This window comes from Ochotona curzoniae, unplaced genomic scaffold, assembly GCF_017591425.1.
Source record: "Ochotona curzoniae isolate NIBS_2020 unplaced genomic scaffold, NIBS_Ocur_1.0 contig_2599, whole genome shotgun sequence".
Classification (NCBI taxonomy): domain Eukaryota; kingdom Metazoa; phylum Chordata; class Mammalia; order Lagomorpha; family Ochotonidae; genus Ochotona; species Ochotona curzoniae.
The window spans coordinates 5,773,546-5,796,759 of NW_024465520.1; the positions used below are offsets into that span (position 1 = coordinate 5,773,546).

The following is a 23,214-nucleotide window of genomic DNA, read 5'->3' on the forward strand; positions in this document are numbered from 1 at the left end:
TTTGCCGAGTTTCTCCTGTTGCTTCTGCGAAGCAGTCTGACTGTATTTTCTGTTCTCCCACAGTCGTGTTTGAGGGTGGTGACTCCCTCAATGGCAAGAATGATGATACAGAATTTCTGAGGCAATCATTTTTATACAAAATTTTTTCCATTCAATATCCAACAAACACAAATGCAAGCACAAAGTACTTGAACGGCTTCCTTTTGCTTCCCTTTTACCTCTCTGATCTTTCAACCCTGAGAAGGAGGAGCTTCTACAGAATTCTTCAAAAAGTCCGTAGAAATTAGCATTGAATCTATGAATTTGTGTTGGTATAAAATATTTTTTAAACGCATGTATAGTTTTTCACATAATATTATGTGGAAAAATATGCCAAAATAAATTTGCTTTTGATTCTGTTTTTTGATGAAAAAATTTTAAAGATTTATTTAATTTTATTTGAAAGTCAGAATTTACAGTGAGAATGAGAGACAGCCTTCCATTCCGTGGTTCACTCTCCAAATGGCTGCAACAGCCAGAGCCAAGCTGATCCAAAGCTGAGCCAGGAGCCTGTTCAGGTCTCCCACGTCGGGCCCCAGGACTTGAATCATCTCCCATTGCTTTCCTAGAGAGCTGGATGGGAAGTGGAGCAGCTGAGCCAGGAACCAGAACCCATATGGGATGTGCCAGGTGAAGGATTATCCTGTTGAGCCATCACATTGGCCATTTCCGGAACTTTTTGAAGTACCCTGCATTACCTCTCACCCATCAATTTCACATATCATTCAAGTTGAGACTACGTTTTATCCAGAATCGCCATTTGATCCAAATGTTAAACTCATATGCCAAAACAATTAGAAAAAATGTCAAGGAAATGGCTCACTTAGTAATTTGGCTTATTTGCATGCCTGGCAAAGCAGAGCTTTTCATCTATGAATACCCTTATGGCTCTTAGCCCAACAGCTTTAACATAAAAATCCAATACATACATACATACATACACCACCATACATAAATAAATTACAACAAATAAATCACAAAACAGACCAGGGATCCTGAGAGTCAAATCTTCAGATGAATGTCATTCCAGAGCAGACATTGTGGCACAGTGGGTTAAGTCACTGTTTGAGATACATATAGCTAGACCAATTCCCTGTTTACTTACAGTCCAGTTTCTGAGTAACATGCACTCTGACTTGAGTCCTTGGGTAGCTGCCACTCACTTAGGAGACTTAGGTGGAGTTCCTACTACAGGTGTGGCCTAGCCCAAGCCTAACTATCGCAGGCCTTTGAGAAGAAAGGCAGTAGATGAAGGACCTCTCGTGTGCTCTCTCTCCTGCTCTCTCTTCCATCCAGTGTGGTTGTGTGTTTGACTCTGCCTTTCAAATAACTGAACTTCTAAATTAGTGTAATTCCAGCCATGAACTCAGTCTACAGCTTCCCAAAATGCACTCGCAAGAATTGCTGTTCAAAATGGTGTTTTCAAAAAATAATATCCCCTAGCCAAAGTCATGGGAAATGTCAAAGTGGCCCAAAGTCTTCTCATTGTTAACCGGACCTTTACTGTGACATGTGTTGGGCAATACTGTGTGATAGAGCCCATTTTTCATAGCTTACGACACACAGCAAAGTCTTCAAGAAACCCTATTCCAAAGCAACCCTTCTTAAAGCAAGCATATTTGACCTCAGGATCATTTTCCACTCAGTTCTTTGGCAAAATTCTCTTATAGGAACTGAGATATTATATGCATGAATTGTTACACGACAGAGCAGTTTACACTCTTCAAAATCTCACACTGTTACATGGAACACCGATGCAAGAGCCCATTTGCGTAGCTCATCACCAAAGCTATGCAGAATAAAGGCAAGCTTCAAAGCATAAATGGTAGACAGTAGAAATCACAAAACCTAATAAAAACTATTGTATATAACCAAAACAAATCTTAATTACTAGCCAAAAATCCTAATTACCTTCCACTTGAATTTACAAAGCATCATTTGAGAAAAACCCTCCAGTATGCTTCTAGTTCCGGGTATACCACAACGCATCTAGTACAAGTGATAACATCTTTCTTCAGGTAATATTTGTCATTCTTGTTAGGTATCCATGTTTAAATTCCTTTAAGAGGAAGAGACCCTGCCTAATACTAACACTAAAAGTCAGGCTCTCGGACACAGCCTGAAGTTTGAGAGCTGAGAGGCGCATGTCTCTTATCAGAATGCTTGTTGCTGACACCAATTCCCTGCCGATGCATCCCCTGGGAAGTCATCTGTGATCAGTCAAGTAGTAGAATCCCTGCTACCTGCGTGGGAGTTCTCTACTGACTTCCCAGTTCTCACCTTTGACCTGCTCAATACTAGTCATCGAGGGCATTTGGGGAGTGAATCAGTATATGGGAATGCTACCTCTCTTTCTCTTTCTCTCTCTATCTCTGTCTTTCTTTCTCTCTCTTTCTTTCTCCCTCCCTCTTTCCCAAATTATAACATTTTTTTTTTAAAGTTTGACAATCACTTTCTTAACCACTCTTGTAACAGAGGCACTGGTCAATGAACTTGACTTTGACTTAACAAGTGACAACTACACAAGACAAGTCCTGAAAAGAGTGGCAATAATTATATTAAGTGTTTTTATGGACCTTATGTATCCTAGGGGTCGGCAGCATAACCCAGGCTTAGTTAATCAGCGCATCCCATCATCTTGGTGCATGTCTCAACTCAATGCACTAAGATTCAAGTTGAAGATTTGAATTAGAATTCTTTGGGAGAAGACATTATTCTTCCAATCGGGGCACTAGCCAACCAGGCTGCAAAATTGTCTCCATTAGTGACTATCCTATTACCACAAGCCAGGCTTAACAAGTACCATCAATAAAGCCGTGAAGCCAGCCCTAATGTCGAATTTTTTCAGCTGCACAAATAACAAATTTCCACTTCCGTTTAACTAGTTCAGTTTTATTTTTAGTCACAATCAAGAAGGAATTTAGGACAACCTAGAGGAAGTGCAGAAAGAATCCAAGTCGGGATGGATGGGCTACAAAGGTTGAGGTTAGGGAGAAATCAATAAGGGTCAAATTCAAAAGGCAAGGTCAGTGGGGAGAGGAGCCGGTGGAAACAAAACAGCAAGCCATGAGATCCAAACTTGGAAGAATCAGAAGCAAAACAAAATGTGGTGTATATATAGAAGATTGGATTAGGACAGTTTATAATAAATCCACGAATGAGGATTTGCCACATATGTGATCCCCATAATGTGGAAAGGGTTTCGTGCAGTATTCAAAAAGCTGTCTGATTCAGACATCACTTGAACATTCATTCTTTTTTTTAAAAAAGATTTGTTTATTTATTTTAACTGAGAGATGAGATTTACAAAGAGAAGGAGATTCAGAGAAAAAGATCTTCCATCTGCTGACTCATCCCCCAAGTAGCAGCAACAGCCAGAGCTGAGCTGAGCTGATCCAAAGCCAGGAGCCAGGAGCTTCTTCCAGGTCCCTCATGCAGGTGCAGGGTCCCAAGGCTTTGGGCCATCCTCAACTGCTTTCCCAGGCCACAAGCAAGGAACTGGGCAGGAAATGGGGCAGCCGGGACACAAAGCAGTGGCCATAAGGGATCCCACTACATGCGAGGCAAGGACTTTAGCTATTAGGCTACCGTGCTGGGCCCAAGCATTCATTCTTAATCTAAGCAGGATATGAGAAGCAAGAGTTCCCTCAGAAGAAACTGATGATTGTAACAACACCATGGGGAGGGAAGGAAATGTTATGATTTTAGATGAGTTTATAGCCTTTTTACATGAATTATAGACATAAAAGGGAATTGTAGGGGGTCTTTTTGTCATTAAACCAAGGGAAGAATAAAATTTAACCTCCGCAAGAAAATATTATCTTAATACTAATCTCACCATAAGGTAGTTATTGAGCAATGCCAAAAAACAAACAAATAAACAAAAAAAAACCCCACCTGGGCATTCATGTGAAAATGACAGGTTGTCATTATGTCTTTGTCCTTCTACCCTATATGCCAGCTATAAGACAAATAAAAATTAATATGGCACAGTTTGATAGCATAAAGAGCTAGCAATCCTAGCAAAAGGAGAAAGATTCACAAATATTAAGCTAGACTAGAATACAAAAAAAAAAACCTTCAGCAATAAAAACAAAGCATTCTTAGAGATTCAGAGTTGAGAATAATTGACAACACACACAAAAGAGCTAGTCTAGGCAAGGTCAAAGTTGAAGAACTTCCTAAAAGTTCATCTTACTAATCAGTTGTGTTGTTGAAGCTTTGTAGACTATGCATACCCTTTATATTCAGAAGGTTATGTAATTGGGCTCTGTTTTCTTAAAAGCATTTTAATGGAACTGTGAGGAAATAGGAAGATGAACTAAATTGAAGAACATTCTACACCACAATGAATTTAAATGTTTTAAAATTTATGATGAAAGCTAATTAAAAGTTGAGGTGCAAGTCCAGATCAAAGGAGACTTAAAATAATACAAGGACAATGATAAAATCTTGGGCTGGGTCTCACGATGTCAAGCTCCCGGCAGATACTTACCTCCATTCAAATGATAATATATGTAAACCAAAAAAAAAAAAAAAGTTCAAAAATGTTCAAAGCAGCCTTATCCATAATAACACAAAATTGGAAACAATATAAACATCTATTAGCAGGAAAATGGCTAAACAAATTATAGCGGATTAATAAAACAAAGTATGGCTTGTGAATAAAAAAGGCACAAAGTAATATTGCCAACAAAAATGCTGACAAATCTCAAAAAACATTACCTTAAATGAAAGAACCCAGACACAAAGGAATCTATAGTACATTTAAATGGACTACAGTAAGGGAATCTATAGACCCCATATAAATGAAATGTGTGCAAGCAATAATAGTGTATAAATTTAGAAATTAAAACGGAAGTTGCCTGAAGAGGGTACAGAAATAGATCCATAAGCTTCTCAAGAAGATTTCCTATGGTAAGACACGTTCTTTCTTGTAATGGAATGTTTATGATATGAAGACAGAGATTTGTTAAGATTTTTCAAACTTTACATTGAAATCTGCATAAACAATTGCATAGAATTCTCAGTTGAACTGGAAATAAAAAGACTATAAACAGGTTTCATTTAAAGGTTATTTACCCATAGACTAGCCAAGGTCTGATATCCAAAACAAATAGGTTGAACTTGAGATTATTTGGTATTTCCACAGGTGTTGAGAACGATATTGTCTCAGACTTTACATAGCTACTAAGGCAACAATGCCAGGAAAAGCACGAAATCTCTATCAAGGTGTGATAGTGCCTATTTGCAGTCGGAAAAGTGAACAAAGAACAGTTGGGATTATAAAAGCAGGTGAGACCAAGCCAGCACAACTGGTCAGACACCATGTTGGCCATCCTGGTTCTGGCGGCCGTGGCCCTGGCCTCTGCTCACCATTCTCATGAGCATTTTGAAGGGTAAGTCAGCTTTTCCTGAAAAAAAAAAAAAAACAGGTCATTCCTCCCAAGCGTGCACACTTTGCCAATTTTAAATTTTCTGTTGTTCTGCTATTTCACTTTTCAGTGAGAAGGTGTTACGTGTCAATGTTGAAGATGAAACTCACATCAACTTAATCCAAGAGTTGGCCAGCGTCAACCAGGTAAGGAATGCTTATTTTAAAATTTTTGTATTGTGATTCCATCAAGGTAAGAAAGACATGAAAGATAAACTCTACTGATAACACTTTGGGCAATAGGAAATAAGAACTTGAGAACCATTTAGAAGCACCATATTTTCTTTTTCTGCCTCCATTAAATTGCCATAAACCCTATAGCATTATAAATCTGTGCTGACTTTTAAAAGAATTGGCAGAGCGTAACAACTGGATGAGTTGTAACTGTTACAAAGAATGTAGAGGCACTCACTTGCCTACCAAAGCAAAAGATAAAAATGATCAACATGGATATTCCTGAGAAACTGGGCTTTTGTCCAACTTCAAACTCATTTTCACATCCCATGTATCATCTGTTCTCTTTGATTTTCTTTCATTCCAAATCAAACAGCTTGAGTTTTCATGACCTTGATTTTGAGTTCCATTAATGATACCATAGTGGGGGAGGGGGATAAGAAAAAGGGATACAAGGTAAGTTTGTTTTTAAGACTCTGAAATCTCTGTGTTCCTTAAGAAAAAAAAAAAATCACTAAATGTGGAATGAGAACTGGCATTTCTAATTATATATGTAATGTGTGGCAGCAAAATATTATTGACCACAAATGGCTTCACTTGGGCTAATGCTGTTACTTCAGGAACCTAGAAATTAAAATACTTTTAGCTCATATATACGTAATTTCTCATGTCTAAGGTGTGGGGAAAAGAAAAAGGAAGGAAGATCGTAGGAAGCATCGTAATTTCAGGGTCAGAAGGTTAGCCTTGCAGCAGTCTATTCCAACCTTCCAACCCATTCTGGGAATTTCATATTCCTCCCTCGAAGCAGCATCCTCAGTTGCTGATCCTGACAAAGCCTGCTGGGGTATTCCCAGAAGTAATAGATATGCTACTTCTCAGGACAGGCCATTGCCTTCGAGTTTTCTTTCTCGCCCTGAGTATTTTGAACATTGCCCTCCCTAACCTACCTAAACCAAGGACTGTGTTCATCCTCTGGCCTCCCTGATGTTCCTTAACTCTGATTTCAGACTCTTGATCATTCTAGTCATTTCTAGATACAGCCTGATCTTTCCATTTCTGGTTCTGCTCTCAGTGCATAGTTACTGGAATTGATGGTCAAGTCTAGTGTTCTCTGATTAATACATTCTACAGAGCCATCGCTTGCCTTCATCTGTAAAGCAGACACTTATTAACAAAGATCTAAGATTGTTCTTAGCATCTTTAGAAATCATAGGACACTTATAGCTAACATGAAATCTGTATTCCATCAGGTTTTACTTCTTGACAAGAACCTCCCTCAAACAAGTGATCATTCCCATATGCTTGCCCAATTCATGTTTCAAGCTAATACATTTTAAGTGTCTGCTGTTAAAATGTATCTTACTAGGCTTTTTCAGCATGTTGAGATCTTATTCAGCTATCTAGAAAAGTAATTATTTCCTATAACTTTAGAACATCAGCAAATCTGGTAGGCATCACTGCCAAACAGCTACCTTTGTCACAGATAAGGAAACATTTGAAGTGACTCAGGGGTCAGCACAAACCCGAATTCTGCTTCATGGTTCATTCATTCAGTATTTAGTCATCGTGAATCTTCAAACGCCCAGAACCAATGCTAAGCTCTGAAAGAGATTCATTAACCTGTGCGCCTCAGCCACATGGTTTTCAACAACTCTAAGGTAGAGGGCTAATCCCACAGAGTTGACACTGGGCCACTTTCTGGCTTATTCAAAAGGATGCCAGTGCAGACACTTCATCAGATGCTTTGCTGGGATCAAGACTCAGCATTCTCCGAAGTTAGCAGTCTCTTCCAATACGGTGACACTAATTGAGCCTGACTTACTCTTGCTCTGAACCGTGCTGGCTCCCAGAGATCACAGCTTCGTTTTCTGAGCATTCACAACCCATCTGCTTCGAGTTTACTCTGCAGCTTTGCTCACTCCACGCCAGGGCCCCAGAGCTCCAGCTCCTGGGCTTCACCTGTTCTACCACTTACAGGATCCAAGACTTGCCCCCTCCATTCCAGAGTGAGCTCTTCAGGCTTTGATTCTTCCAAGATTGCTAAGACAGTTCCGCTACCACATCTGTGGCATTTTTAAAAGTTCCCTAGAATTCAGCACTTTATGATCATCGGAGAGGAATCTAGACTGATGCTCTCTGAGTTCAATTCCTGGCCTTATCTTCTGGCAAATGAAACAGGGACACCTTGTAGGATGGTTGGCATATTTTAAAAGGGTTAATGTAAGTCAAGTATTTATAAATAATAACAAAGCTAAGTAAGCTTTTGTTACTATTAGCGCCATTAGTTCTGGGATTTTTAAATCCTATTTACATGGACTAGAATCCTCTTCATGCCTTGGACCTCAGTATTTTCTTTCCAGAGAAGGTGTTTTGTTTAAATTATAACACGTGAAACATTCTTTGCTTATCTTGCTGATAAATTCACCTCTCAGCACAAGAAGAAGCAAGAGACAGCGCAATTCCTTCTTGGGAAAGGCAGCAGACAAACAAGAGCGACCTCTCTGTCTTCCTGTGGCTTTATTCTTTTCTCTTTCCAACAGAATTGAAGAGTTTCATTCTCCTTAGCAGTTGTGAGGTTGCAGCATGATCTAGGCCATAGCCTTCCTGATAAGATCAGTGCAAGGCCATCCCGTCTTTGTATTCATCCTTGGCCATGTGTCCTTCCTCCTAGCTTTTGAACATGTCCTTTTGAGAGCTAAATGTACTGATGAGACCTGCGACCACGTTGTATTCTACCAGCCTCTCCTTTGTCATCTACATTTGGACAGCAGGGATTTTTTTCATTGTTATTATTATTTTCTATGATGCAATTGGGTTGATATAGGGGTTCCTCTGTCACCCCTATCTTCCTCTCTTGCTATCTTCCCCTCCCATCATTTTGCCCCATATTATCATAGTAGTAGTATCTTTTAGAAATAGTTACAAGTCCAACATTCTGCTATTTATGTGTATCATGACAATGTGGTTGTAGGCAAAGGAGAAAATCCAAAATTATACTATCTAGGTATATTTAACTGACTCATTGAGAGCCCTCCTTTTATTCAGGAGTAGAGATGCACACTGCCATGTATCTTCACTTCTTGGCATGCTTGTCTCGTTTATATAACTCATCTATTTCTTTTGTATTTTGTATGAAGGTTGTCTTGTATCAGAGAACATACGATATTTGTCCTTTAGAGACTGGTTATTTCTCCAAGTGTAATGGTCTCCAGTTGAGACCACTTGGTTCATTCTTTTATGGCTGTGTAGTATTCCGTGAAGTAGATGTACCACGGTTTCTTTATCCATTCCTCTTTCAATAGGTCTCTGGGTTGTTTCCATGTCTTCACTATTGTGAATTGTGCTGCCATGAAAGTAGGATGGCAGTCACGTTCTCATATGCAGATTTCATTTATTTGGAAATATTTCCAGGAGCAGGATAGCTGGGTCATATGATATCCCAATTTTCAATTGTCTGAACACTCTCCCTACTGACTTCCATAGTGGTTGCACTAGTCTGCACTCCCACCAACTACAGAGTAGAGAACCTTTCTCCCCACGTCCTTGCGAGCAGTTGCTGTTGGTTGACTTCTTTACGTAGGCCATTCTCATTGGAGTTAAGATCAATGTCAGCTTTTGTTTGCATTTCCTTAATATAGAGAAAATCTGAGCATGTTTTCATATGCCTATTAGCCATCTGAATTTGGAAAACACCTGCTCGTTTTCTTCAACCATTTCTTAACAGGGTTGTTTGCTTTGCTGTTATTGAGTTTTTGAAGCTCTTCGTAAATCCTAGGTATTAGTCCCCTATCAGTTGTGTAGTATGCAAAGGTTTTCTGCCATTCTGTTGGCTGTGTCTTCACTTTGTTGATTGCCTCCTTTGCTGTGTGGGGTTTCTTCGTTTGATATGGTTCCCTTTGTTTCTTTTGACTTTCTCTGCCTGTACCTTGGTGACCTTTCTCCTTGTAATCAGGGTTGTACTTGTCTTGTCTCACCGCACACATTCCCTATGGCCTTGTCTCACAGCCCAGCACCCACTGGACAGCCTCAACAATTGGAAGATTATCAAGACTGGAAATAGGATTCTGGATTTGGGCATCTGAAACTGAGTTTTCTTAAAATTTTACTTCATCAGCTTTTGCTGTACAGTTTTCTAATTCTGTCCTAACTCTTTTCCAAATTTCCAATCCATGATCACAAACATCATCACCACTACCTGAAGTTAGCTCCCAGCTAGTCAAAGAACCAATGTTGGATGGGCCCAGCAAAATAGCCTAGTGGCTAACATCCTTGCCTTGCACATGCCAGAATCTCATATGGGAACCAGTTCTAATCCTGGCAGCCCCACTTCCCATCCAACTCCCTGATTGTGGCCTGGGAAAGTGGTGGAGGATGGCCCAAAGCCTTGGGACCCTGCACCCATGTGGGATACGCGGAAGAGACTCCTGGTTTCAGATGGGCACAACTCCTGCCATTGTGGTCACTTGGGGAGTGAATCAATGGGCAGAAGATCTTCCTCTCTGTCTCTCCTCCTCTCTGTAGTCTTTTCAATAAAAATCAATAAATCTTTTTAAAAAGGAAAAGACCCAATGTTGGGCTCATCTCAGCCTCCTAGACCCTACTCAACAGAAGGCCCAGGAAAACAGATATCCCTACAGGATCAGCATACTCTGGCTGGAATTTATGAAAAGAGGATTTTTAAAAAGATTTTTTTATTTTTATTACAAAGTCAGATATACAGAGAGGAGAAGAGACAGAAAGGAAGATCTTCCATCTGATGATTCACTCCCCAAGTGAGCGCAACGGCCGATGCTATGCCGATCCAGAGCCAGGAGCCAGGAACTTCTTCCGGGTCTCCCACACAGATGCAGGGTCCCAAAGCTTTGGGCCATCCTCAACTGCTTTCCCAGGCCACAAGTAGGGAGCTGGATGGGAAGTGGAGTTGCCGGGATTAGAACCAGCACCCATATGGGATCCCAGCGCATTCAAGGCGAGAGGACTTTAGCCACTAGGCCACGCCACCAGGCCCGAAAAGAGGATTTTAAAGACCACATATCCACAAACAAAACTGATAGAATCACCAAATATGGCATCCTGTTATGCTGCGTTTAACTTTATCCAAAGCCCCCTAAGTACCCCCTAAGGACAGTAGCCAGGTTTTGATTTCCCACTAGCAGATCTTCGGCACAGGCTCAGAGCCCAGCTAGTATGAAACAGGTCCTCAAACACACTGAATGAATGCATGAACATGGCAGTTCATGGTTAGACTCCCAAGAGTATTTGGTTTCCAGGCACAGGGCAAGAATCTGTATTTTGGAAAATATCTTTTTTCTTCCTTACTGACCACATTTCAGGACTGCAACTTGCACAGATTAAGTTGCAAGAAAAAATTAATAAAACACAGTAGTTAAAACAAAAAGGGAAAACAGAATTTCCCACTGTTCCATTTTGTGTCTTTAGTTAGTTCAACAGCATTTACCCAGAACATTGTTGCACTACCACAAACTCTACAAGTCCTCCAGAAAAACCAATACATATACCAAAGCAGTTGTGGATTACCATATAGTTAACTAAAAACATGAGGAAAGATGATATATTCTTCATATATTTTCTTGCTGGTAACCAATCAATGTCATATGTATAAGCATTTCCATGAATATCTGTTTGGTCCTAACCCTTGTTCACTCAAAGGAGGTATTTTAAAGAAATCGCTTGGATAACTTGATTTAGAAAACAAAAGGAGTAGAGCATTCATGTGCTTTCAGATGATAATTCACCCACACAGTTACCAGAGTCCCATGTGATGTATTTTAATTTTTATACAGATTGACTTCTGGAAACCAGATTCTGCCTCACAAATCAGCCCTCACAGTGCTGTTGACTTCCGTGTTAAAGCAGAAGATATTGACTCTGTCGAGAACTTTCTGAATCAGAATGAACTTCAATACGAGTAAGCTCATGTTTTACAGCTGTTGAAATTCTCTCCCATGCGGCTATGCCATTCTTAACCTCAGAGACTTTGAATAACTTTAGGAAGCAAAAAAAAAAATAGACCACGATCATGACCCCAGTAGGGTTTCACAGACAGTGGCACAGTAAGGCCTCAGCTCCAAACATGAAGACTTCAATCCTGACGATGTTTGGGCTTCATTATTCCTAACGTAAAGATGGAGTTCAGTTTTGAACCCCAATTTTCAGCCAGATATCTACCCTGCTTCTGTCTTGTATGATAGATAGAGAATGAGCCAAAACAATGGAAAGATACTTGGACGCAGTGTCTGGTCAAGATCGTACCAGCTCTGCTTCGTAGGTGATCAACAAGCCCATGAAGAGCATAACTTAAGTTGGCCCGATTTACCCCACTGATTGGGTTTTGGGTTTCTGTTTTGTTTTTTTTTCATAGCCAGGTCCCATCACTATCTCTAGTGATAGGAAACAGAGAGAAGAAGTCAGAAAAAGCATGATCTGCCAAAACCTGGAGTCAAGCTGTTTAAGCAGGTGATCCCACATAAACTCTCCCCAAGTACTCTGCTCGTCTAGCTAGTCCTTTCAAGATGATCAGTACAGGCAGTAGTTCATTTGTTAATCCAACAAATAGATCATGGATGCCCACATGGATTAAACACTGAAAGGGCTAAAAATGGTCCATCTTCTTAAGGAGACAATAGATTGGGGATTAAGAATTTGGGAGAATAGACCAAACGTAGCAGAGAGTTCTGTGCTAGGAAATGAAGCTTCAGCTGAGAACTCCAGGCAGGGAGGAGTCAGCCGGGGTGAGAAAGCCTACTCTGGTCAAAGAACAAAGCTTAGAAGTGTGAGAGACCATGCTGACCTGGAGGCACAGGCACTGGGGGATAGAAATGCCTGAAGCCCTCAGTGTAAAGTGCAGGTCCTCCTTGAGCAGTAGACAGGGAGCACTAAAGAGCACATTTGGGTTCCAGTTCTGAATATTCAAATATTTATCCAAAATCTTCAATATGTGTTCAGAAAATATGACCTAGAAAATTTTTCAAAGAGTTATTTATTTTTAGTGGTAAGGCAGAGCAGATTTGCAGACCCAAGCCAATCCAAGCCAGGAGCTTCTTCCAGGCCTCCCATGCAGGAGTCCATAGTTTTGAGCCATCCTTTGCTGCTTTCCCAGGTGATATGCAGGGAGCTGGGTGGGAAGTGAACCAGCCAGGACACAAATCAGTGCTCCTTGAAGATAACTGTAAGAATTGTCACCTGTAATGTCTTAATTTCCATCAAGAGAAGTAGTGTAGCATTATGCAACTTCTAAATGCGTTGGAAGGAAAATTAAGACTGAATCCCAACCCTGGCTCCGAATCCTCCTGACTGTCACATGCAGTAATAATGGTCGTCATCCTTCCAAGCTAAGGTTTCAAAGAGTTGTAGTGATACTGAAATTTAAAAATGTGAAAATAAATTGCAGCTGACACTCTTACTGCTGACAATGTTGCTATGGTTGACAATCGCAGAAACAGAAACTATTTGGGTGGGTTTTTTAGTTCTTAAATTGTTTTATTACTTACCTTGATACAGCTTGATAGGTATGGGAAATTCTCCTCCTCTTCCCTTTCTTCCCTCCTCATGCCCCCCGCCCACTTATATACTGTTTTCCTCTGTATTATTGCAATAGTATGGTCCTTCAGCAACCGTTACAAGTCCAACATTCTGCTATTTTTGTGTATCATGGCATTGTAGGAATACACAAAAGTAGAAAATCTAGTATCATATTGTCAAGGTATATTTAACAGTTTCACTGGGAGTCTTTCTTTTATTTGGAAGTAGAGATGCATACTGCCATGTATCTTCACTTCTTGGCATGCTTGTCTCGTTTATATAACTCATCTATTTCTTTTGTATTTTGTATGAAGGTTGTCTTGTATCAGAGAACATACGATATTTGTGCTTTAGAGACTGGTTATTTCTCCAAGTGTAATGGTCTCCAGTTGAGACCACTTGGTTCATTCTTTTATGGCTGTGTAGTATTCCGTGAAGTAAATGTACCACGGTTTCTTTATCCATTCCTCTTTCAATGGGTCTCTGGGTTGTTTCCATGTCTTCACTATTGTGGATTGTGCTGCCATGAAAGTAGGATGGCAGGTCACTTTCTCATATGCAGACTTCACTTTATTTGGAAATATTTCCAGGAGCAGGATAGCTGGGTCATATGGCTTCTCAATTTTCAATTGTCTGAACACTGACTTCCATATCCGTTTAGCCATTCTCATGCCTCACGTAGCTTAACTGTCTGCTTTTGCCTGGGATAAATATCAAAACATGACCTTAAGCACTGGCTGTCTTTAAAACAGAAAGATAACCTAGTCAATTTCAGAAAGTGATCAAGATGCATGCCTATGACATTTTGCTCTTCTTACACTGGGAAGAACTTCTAACATCTGAGCCTTTAGGAGCCTTCGGTAGCATTTACAAGATGGCTTCCTTATTATTCTTTTTTAAAAAGAGATCAGAAACCAACCCTAGCCACCTGGATGATGTCTTCATTGGACTCAAATCACAAAACAGTGAAAGGCTTTTCTGTCACCTGCCAATCACTCACAGAGCTAGCAGGAAATTCACCCTTTTTTCCAGTGGTAAACTTTCACAAAGTCTTGGATGAACATTGCCTCATCCAGAACGTAGGATCTTCCGTGAGGACTAAGATCTTGTTAATTTTTGCTTTTCTGTTCACTGCTGAGCTCATTTATACCCTATAACTTTCTAAATATTAAATAATAATAAGTCCCTGGAAATCTTGAAGAAACGCACAAGCAATATCCTTGCTTGGGCTGTGAACAGTCCCTGTGCATCCCATTATTACTTCAGATGGTAGCAAATTCGTATTTGGACAGTTCCCTGCTGTCAAGGACTTGCAGTTGTGTTTGCTATAGCCTGAACCACTCGCTGTACTGTGTCCACCAAAATAACGTTTAGGATCTTCCCTCGGTTCCTACTTCCTCAGCAAGACAAGTGTCATTTACTGTCAGCTTTTAAATCAGATCCTGAAGTATGGAAGAAATTTAAAGTGTTTGCAAAAGGGAAGGTAACTAGTTTTGAAGGTCTAAGTTGCACCCTTAGTTGCAGAAGTAGTAGAAATCTGCTGGTGTGATCTCCAGCTTTGAATTCTGAGCCTAAGTTGACTGGGCAGCCATAAGAATGCTTTCCTACAAATGGCAGAAAGATTGTCTTCGTGTTTTCCCGGAGAGAGACTGAGTGCTGCCAGCCATCAACACCATCATTCTTCTATGTATGTCAACAACATTGTTCTCTGTTACGCTGGCCCATGCCCTCCAGTAGCCATGGCTCTTAGAAGTGTCTTTCAATAGCACAGGGCCATATTATCCAGGAATTGGAAGTAAATCAAGTCTCCCCTCCCCTCTCAGACAGCCTATTCCAGCTTTGTGGGGAGTCTTGGTTATCTAATTTGCTTGCATGTTTAAAAAAGGAAAAGGGAAGAAGTTGGATGGCACCATAAAGGCAGCGATTGGAAGTATGAAATAATACACATGCCTCTGCACTTTGGAGCCATAATGCAATCCCTATTACATAAAGAGGCATTGTTTTAATCTTCTAGGAGAGAAGCTCATTATTTAGTAATAATATTCTATAATACAGCAGAAATAGCACTTTGTCCTAAATCTAATAAAATAAAATAATCATAAGGCTAGACAGGATCATCTGAGGTCAATTTCTTGCCTTCAAGCAAAAGTCAGCACCACAATTCAACATCATAATGGCGCTCTTTTGTAAGTTACCGAAGAAACTTACTCTTGGGTATCATCTTAAATTTAACTAACTGTGCTTTATGGTTCTTTGTCCTGGCTATTGATGAAAAATCTTTTAATATTTAACACAGCAGCAACTCTAACAGATTCTCTCAATATCAAACAAAACACTACCCTTCATATCATCGCTGATTCTCCTAAACAGCTTGAACTTGAGGGCAGATGTCATTAACTATTACCTCTTATGATGTTGTTGGTTTGGTTGGTTGATTGGTGGGTTGGTTCTATTTTTTGTCCTGTCGTTCAGAGAGTAAGGTAGAATGCTTTTGTTTTTGTTTTTTTGGATTAATGTGGAAATGTTGCTTTTTTTCAATGTGTGTTGAGTATTTTTTTCACAGGTCCAGGTTTTCGTTTCACTTGCTTTGCTGTACTTTTTGGCCTATTTCTATTTTTTTGTTATCCTTGAACGTGATTTTCCTTATCTTTATTCTGGCTTTAGTTCCTGCATGTTCTCTGTCCTTTATGAAGGTGTTCACTGGCAAATTTTTTATTTTTTCATAAAAACCTTAGAAAACAATTGTATGAATTATTAAGGCCACCGAGTTTAAGTCAAGTCACTGCATTTGAGAAATGAAGACGTTGATTCTCTACTAAGCAAATGGCCCTATTCCATTTATGAAATTAAGGAAGAGGGATAAATGACTTTTTTACATCAATTTATGAATCACATAAAACTATTTTTTGACCTTTTAGTTCCTAGTTCATAATTCTTTTTGCTTCTGACCTATCTTATAACAACCTATTTCATGTGTTAAATACAGGACCTACTCTAACCACTGAGCAGGCCAAACAAGAGTCTCCTGAAAATATCTACATCCTAAACTGAATGTTACATTGCAAACAGGCCTTGTGATTATAGGTGGAATTAAATTCCCTGATCACCTGGTTTAAAGTAGGGAGATGATTCTAGGTTATTCAGATAGGTACAAGAGAAACACCAAAGTCTTTAAAAGTGAAGAGCGAACAGCGCTGTGGTGCAAGAGGCTAAGCCACTGCTTGTGAGGTGAGCATCCTATATGGGAGTGCCGGTTGCTCCACTTCCAATTCAGGATCCTATTAATGTGTCAAGAACAGTGGAAGATGGCCACATGCCTGGGTCTCTGCTACTCACACGGGAGACCTGGAAGAAGCTACTGCCTCTTGGCTCCTGGCTTCAGCTAGGCCCATCCTGGCTATCTTACCCATTTGCCAGCAAATGGAGGGTCTCGGTCTCTCTCTCTCTCTCTCTCTCTCTCTCTTCCTTTCCAGTAAGTAAATAAACCTTTTTTTTTTTTTTTTTTTTTACTGTTTTAAAGAAAAATCATCAGTGCAGAAGGAAGCAGAGAACAGTCGGACTGACTGGCTCGGAGAGGGAAGGCGTGTGCTCCTGCTAGCTTGGAAGCTGGAGGGGAAAGGCTGCAACTGAGGACAGCAGGCAGCCATAAGGAGCCAGTGAGGTCAAGGAAGCACTCTACCTGGAGCCTGCAGAAAGGCCCCAGATTCCCTGCTCCCAGCCCAGGGAGACCTGCCTTGGTCTTCTCGTCTAGAGAATTGTAAAATGATTCACGCTGTACTAAACCACTGAGTTTGTGGCCTTTTGCAACATCCACAGAAAGCTTACAAAGTACTGATGACTGCCCCAAAGAAACTTTTCTTTCTAACAAAATAAACATTCAAATCGGCTCCCTTTTAAAAATACTCTCTTAAAACAGTTAAGCGATTAAGACAGTGTTTGCATTTAGTGAGAGGCAGATATCACTTTTTAGCAATTTATCCCATTTTCCATAAATGGACACAAGTTCATACTCAAGTCCACCAAAAGAAGGCGTGACCAGAAGGGGGAATCACAGGATGTCCCTGGCAGATGACATCAGAGTGGCCTTGGGGCAGCTGGATGAAAAGCAGACTTTTGATGTTTGGCTGCTGTTCCCTGTGTGTCCGATAAAACCTTTTCAAGGCTTGGCTCTATGTAGTACAAGTTTCTGCAAGCTAGTCTGTACTGTTCATTGTTGTCTTCGAGGCTGTGGGTGCCCAAATTGTCCGTCCCTTCCACACACACTCCCATCTCACAGTAACAGTGGAAAATCAAGTCTTGCACATTCTCACCTTCAAGCATGCCTCAGAAAATTATTTTAAAGTTCTTCAGAAACTTTGAATCATGCATTTAGTGACTAACTCTCTGCCCTGAGCAGCTCAGGTTGAAGGTCATCAGGCACGCTCCGAGGTCAGCATGGGAATCCTTGGAGAATGCCCTCTACCAGCTACTGAAGCCCTGGTTTGGGGGTCACCTGTGTGTTCACTGGAAAACTGCTCTCTTGTTTATAGCAGCCCCCACTTTGATTCCTCGCAGGGTACTGATAGATAACCTGAAGCATGTGTTGGAGGAGCAATTCGACAGCCAGGTCCGAGCTACTGGACACAGCTACGTGAAGTACAACAACTGGGACACGGTATGACACACACATTTAGAAAGATGTTGCTTTGAAAATTGGACCACGATTATCCCATTAATCCAAGAACGTTTCTGCTTGGTAGATAGAGGCTTGGACCAAAGAAGTGGCCGCTCAGAATCCAAACCTCGTCACTCGCAGTGTCCTCGGAACCACATTTGAAGGGCGCTCTATTTACGTCCTCAAGGTAATTGTTTTTTTAACCATGACCTTGCCACGTCTGAGGGCTTTAAATCAACGGACTTGAACACATTAACATCTGTTTCACAGGCATGCTAATCCCAAGCACCGTTATAACTCTTTCCCAGCCCATCTCCCCCAGGGACTCAAACTGAGTCTCCAGCTTCTCCCATCATACGTGGATTTTTAAATCATTATTTTGATTTATTCAAAAGAAAAGAATGCAATAAAATAAGAGCAGTCCTATAAATTTCACCACATTCCTGTAAGCAATGTAAATGATCATCTACCTTGATGAAATTCTTCTCTCCCAGCTGTTGTTTGCAAATCCATTTGCTAAAGAGGTTCATAAACTTCACGTCTATCAGACAACATTACACCACGTATCAACAATTTGTTTCTGTCATCTAACACCATTTTTGTCACGTAATTCTAATGAAGGAAATAAAAAGACGAATAAGCAGAGAGAAGGAAAAACTCTTACAGGATTAGCAACAATCATGATTACTTCTAATTACTCATCCAGTTGTCTTGGTCATGTCACCCAATAATAGCAGCTGGAAATAACCTCCACGTGAGTACAATTAAGCTGGGTAATCAAGCATCTTTTGAAAATATGAGCTTGTCAGGCTTAATAAAAATAATAAACAGCCATGTAAGCCCTGAGCTCCAACTTTGTGTCTAGAGGCAAGAACACGCTGTGCTGGTGTAGGATTTTAATTTAATCATGGGCTGTATCTCTTGCTGGTGTCAAGTTTCGCCTGTTGAGTACAACACCCAGAAGGTAGTGAGTGTTAACCCCTGAGTGCTACATGATAAATCAGTTTCCCTTTTCCTTTTGTTTGCAATAGGTTGGCAAAAGCAAATCAAACAAGCCTGCTATTTTCCTCGACTGCGGCTTTCATGCCAGAGAATGGATTTCTCCTGCATTTTGCCAGTGGTTTGTGAAGGAGGTCAGTATGTACAAGCGGTCGTTGGCAAAGAGAAGTAGAAAGCGGTTTTAATTTCCTTTCATTTCTGATAATCTGGCGAAAACAAAGGAAAATAACACAGAAAAAAAAAAACATGTACACAATTCCAAGTTCCCATTTGTTTGTTTATAAACAAACAAGATTTTTAAAAGGAAACTTCCTTTATTTGAATCTCGCCTATTGAATAGCTTTGTCACCCACATTTTAGAGGAGAAACGGACAGTGACTATAGTGAGTTAGCCATCCTAATGCTTGCTGGTCTAGTAGCTGAGGCATTCCTCAAGACACCCGCACCCCACACTGGAGTGTCGGGATCCGGTTCCTATATCTTGCTCCCAATTACATCTTCATGCTGATGCAACTGCTGTTCAAGGAACTGAGTCCCTGACAATCACATGGGAGAACTACCTTGAGTTCTTGATGACCTTCTGTGTCCTGGCCCAGTCTTGAGCCATTGCACATATTTGAGACTAAGCCAATGAGCAGAAGACACTAGCTTGTCCATCTATTCCCATGTGTGTTTGTGTGTATCTCTGTCTCAAATTTTAAAATTAAAAAAAGGTAAACAGCTGTGAATAAATCATCAACTGGACCATGATAATATATTCCAGAGTAAAAGAAGAAGTACGTCATGGTCTCTACTGCAAATGATAGGATTTTTCATTCTGTATTAATTCCAATGATATAGCAGGTGTAAATCCCTTTAAAAATGAAATTTTAAAATATCCATGAGTTCACACTGATCTAAACAGATAATACAATCACTTTTCTCTTATAAAATAATTACAGCTAATACATGTACAAAGAATGAGTGAGATATAAAATCACCAATAGAATTTCTCAGTAATTAGCATTTCAGGTAAATCCAGAGATGACTGCAAAATGAGCAAGTGAAAGTTTAAAGAGAAACAAGATATTTGCATAGTCAGAAAGTCAGTCCCATCAAAGTATAGTAACTATAAAGGAAAGACTGAACAGTAGAGACACCTGGCAGAAATTCCCTTAACCAAATATTCAGGGTCAACATCACCAATACAAAACAAGACATACTTGGGTCACTGCCACCTGTGTGTAAGAGCTCAATGCTTGCTCCTGGCTTCCAGCTAGCCCAACTCTGGCTGTTGCTCACATTTGAAAAGTGAAGCAGTGATGAGAGATTTCTCTCTGTGTCCCTCTGCCACTAAACATAAATAAATGTATGAAAAAGTTGAAGTATATAGATGGTGCTATAGCTCCCCAGCAGGACAAGCACAGGCTCCATTGTGTGCAACTGTAACAGATACACACATGTGTGAGTGCAGAGTCACAAAGAAAACAGAAGAACTCTTCACACGTAGAAGACCTACACATTGTAAAGATTATTCCAACCAGCTCATAAAAGGCTTGATTGTTATTCAACATGGTTCCAGAACAGAAAAACTCTAACTAAGAAAGTAGAGCTAATGAGGTGATTGATAGATAAGTGACCACATTGCTTAGCAGAAGGAATTGGTCCCGTAGAGTTCCTTCTTAAGAAAGGGGATGCAGACAGAGATTCCCACCATTGGACTGCTTGAAGAGTTGGCTACAGCAAATCCCAAATCCACTGGTGTGAGTTCATGTAACGTCAGGGGCATCCTCACTCTTCTCGCAGGCTGGAAATTCCTCTTAACCAAAGCTCTAGTTTTTAAATAGTGAAGTTGCCTACCTCAACAGGGGACACTGGTCTCATTATACAAGTCAACATCCACCTCTGCTAAGTTTTTCAATGTTGTAAATTCCGTCTTCCATGAAATTCTGTTTTGTAATTTACGTACAGGCTGTTAACAACTATGGAAAAGATACGGTCACGACAAAACTTCTTGACGGGTTAGACTTTTATGTTGTCCCTGTGGTCAATATCGATGGCTACATTTACACCTGGACCAAGGTAAATGGAGCAATATTTCTGAGCAGGCCTAATGAGATTCAAATCAACCACTTTCTATTAGATATGTCCTAACTCCATAATCCACTTTCAGAACCGGATGTGGAGAAAAACTCGCTCTACTAAATCGGGGACATCCTGTGTTGGGGTGGATCCCAATCGAAACTTTAATGCCGGTTGGTGCCGTAAGTATCAGAACAAATATTTTGTCAATGTTAGCTGAAAAATGTGAGGGAAAATACATTAAAAGCAATAGGATCTACAAACAACAAATGTCCATAGTTTTAGAGTTCTAACTTTCTAAAGGCACACGACAGTTTGCTAACACATGCAGTCAAAATATATTGAACACTCAGCAGTGCCACATGATGGAAATAAACTGAATGAACAAGATGTAACCCTATAATTCACAGGATGTACAATCCAGAAAATCTAGTCTAATGACTGTCTAGAGATAGCTGTGATATTAGCAATTACTTAAATAAAACTCTGATAAGAATAATCAAAGTAAAATAATAAATATATTTTTATAAAGAAAAATTGCCCCTTAGTATTAATTTTCTTAGCCTGCAATGATCCCATTGTGTAATATTATACAAGGACTCATGGGTGATTTTACATGCAGCTTCTTACCATGTTAGGCAAAACATATAATCCTAATAGTGTGACTAAAACGTATACACACTTTAAAACACGGTGTCGTTGAGAATGATGACAAGGACTCCTATGAAAAGCAGCTTACTCCTTAACTTGAAAGTTTGCCAAGTTTCCTGAGAGAACTGCTACAGGTCATCACTTGTCTTTCCAGAATTGGGAGCCTCCAGTAGCGCTTGTGATGAAACTTACTGTGGATCTGCCCCCGAGTCTGAAAAAGAGACCAAGGCCCTGGCCAATTTCATCCGCAAAAATCTCTCTTCCATCAAGGCGTATCTGACAATCCACTCCTACTCCCAGCTGCTGCTCTACCCTTACTCCTATTCTTACAAACTGCCTTCAAACAACGCAGAGTTGGTAAGTAGCCATGATAGCCCTCATGGCAAGTTGCTGGTGGGACGGTTCTAAATTCTAATCTAGAAAAAAGTGTGAGGATAACAACTTCTAGCAGTTCCTTCATTTATTTTTGACAGTAGGAGTGAAATACGTACTAAAGATTTTAAGAATAGCTGTATATTTTGGCTAAAAGAAATGGGATTTTGAAGAAAGGACTGGACCTTCCTCTGGTTTATTCAATGATCTTCAAAAATGACGGTCATTGCATTCCCTCTGGGCTCATCACAGCACTGACTCACAGGTCAGTTTCAGGTGATTGGGGTAACTGACAAAGTATCAGCTGCATCCATAATCCTTAGCACGGTCCATTTGGTCAAGTCATCACGAGCTGTCTTTGATGATTTGTAGAGCATAGATGCTGTCGTTAGAAAGTTGGTTCATTTGATTCATATGGAATACAACCTTGTCATCATGAGGCCTAAAATCATTCCACTGTTTGAGCTGATGGGTCACAGAAAGACGACAGTGACCACAAGACGTGACTCAGTCCTTACCAGATAGAGAGAAGAACACCAAGAGATTTAAGTACCCCTGACAAAACAATTAGCAATCTTGTTTGGTAACCAAGATCACCAAAATTACATGAGCAACTAAATAATAGGAGCTTGGCACTAGTCCGCATGAAAATATACCACACACATCAACACCCACATTTTTAAAAAGCAGATCTGAATCCTTCAAACAATTTTTTTTTTTTAATTTATGAAACATCTGACTGCCAGAAGTTAAGTCCAGGAATATAAAAGAACAAACAAGACTTAAAATATTTCAGCTATGTCACCAAAAAAAACAAAAATTCTTTCACGTAGCCAAGCCAGTGACATAGCCATGTGCCTGCCTAGATGCATGAATCTGAAGATCCAGTAACCTTAAGCTCTGAAACTTATTTTGTGGTCTCACATTCAGTTTTTCGGAGATCAAATAAAATAGGCAATGCTTTTACAATTTTGTGAAGAACTAAATCAGAAAAATACCAAACTCTGCTAGAAAATCAATAGCTCATAGCTGGTCAAAAATATTCAAAAAGCTTCCATTTTCCTTATCTGTATCTAAAACATAAAGAAAATACAGTTAGCTAGAACCACTAAACATTTGCACTTTCCAGTTACACTGAGTGTTTGTGCATTCGCAGTGGGCACTCCTAGCCCTGCTACCACCACCGCATGGGCTTGGTCAATATCTCCTTTCTGTCCCAGATTTTAACCATCATAAATGAACAGGAGAGAGTATGTGGCTTGCTTAATGTCTATGGGCATATTTAAAT

At 40.1% G+C, this 23,214-nt stretch overlaps 1 protein-coding gene across 1 annotated transcript in view; it reads left to right on the forward strand.

Moving 5' to 3' along the window:
• Positions 1–5,367: 5,367 nt before the first annotated feature.
• CPB1 (carboxypeptidase B1) overlaps positions 5,368–23,214 on the forward strand; it is a 31,025-nt gene continuing 13,178 nt past the window's right edge. The window contains exons 1-9 of the mRNA XM_040974758.1: positions 5,368–5,438; positions 5,545–5,620; positions 11,452–11,576; positions 17,744–17,843; positions 17,929–18,030; positions 18,875–18,976; positions 20,793–20,903; positions 20,995–21,085; positions 21,709–21,911. Of these exons, the coding sequence (XP_040830692.1) occupies positions 5,368–5,438; positions 5,545–5,620; positions 11,452–11,576; positions 17,744–17,843; positions 17,929–18,030; positions 18,875–18,976; positions 20,793–20,903; positions 20,995–21,085; positions 21,709–21,911 (981 nt within the window). The remainder of the gene's footprint in view (positions 5,439–5,544; positions 5,621–11,451; positions 11,577–17,743; positions 17,844–17,928; positions 18,031–18,874; positions 18,977–20,792; positions 20,904–20,994; positions 21,086–21,708; positions 21,912–23,214) is intronic.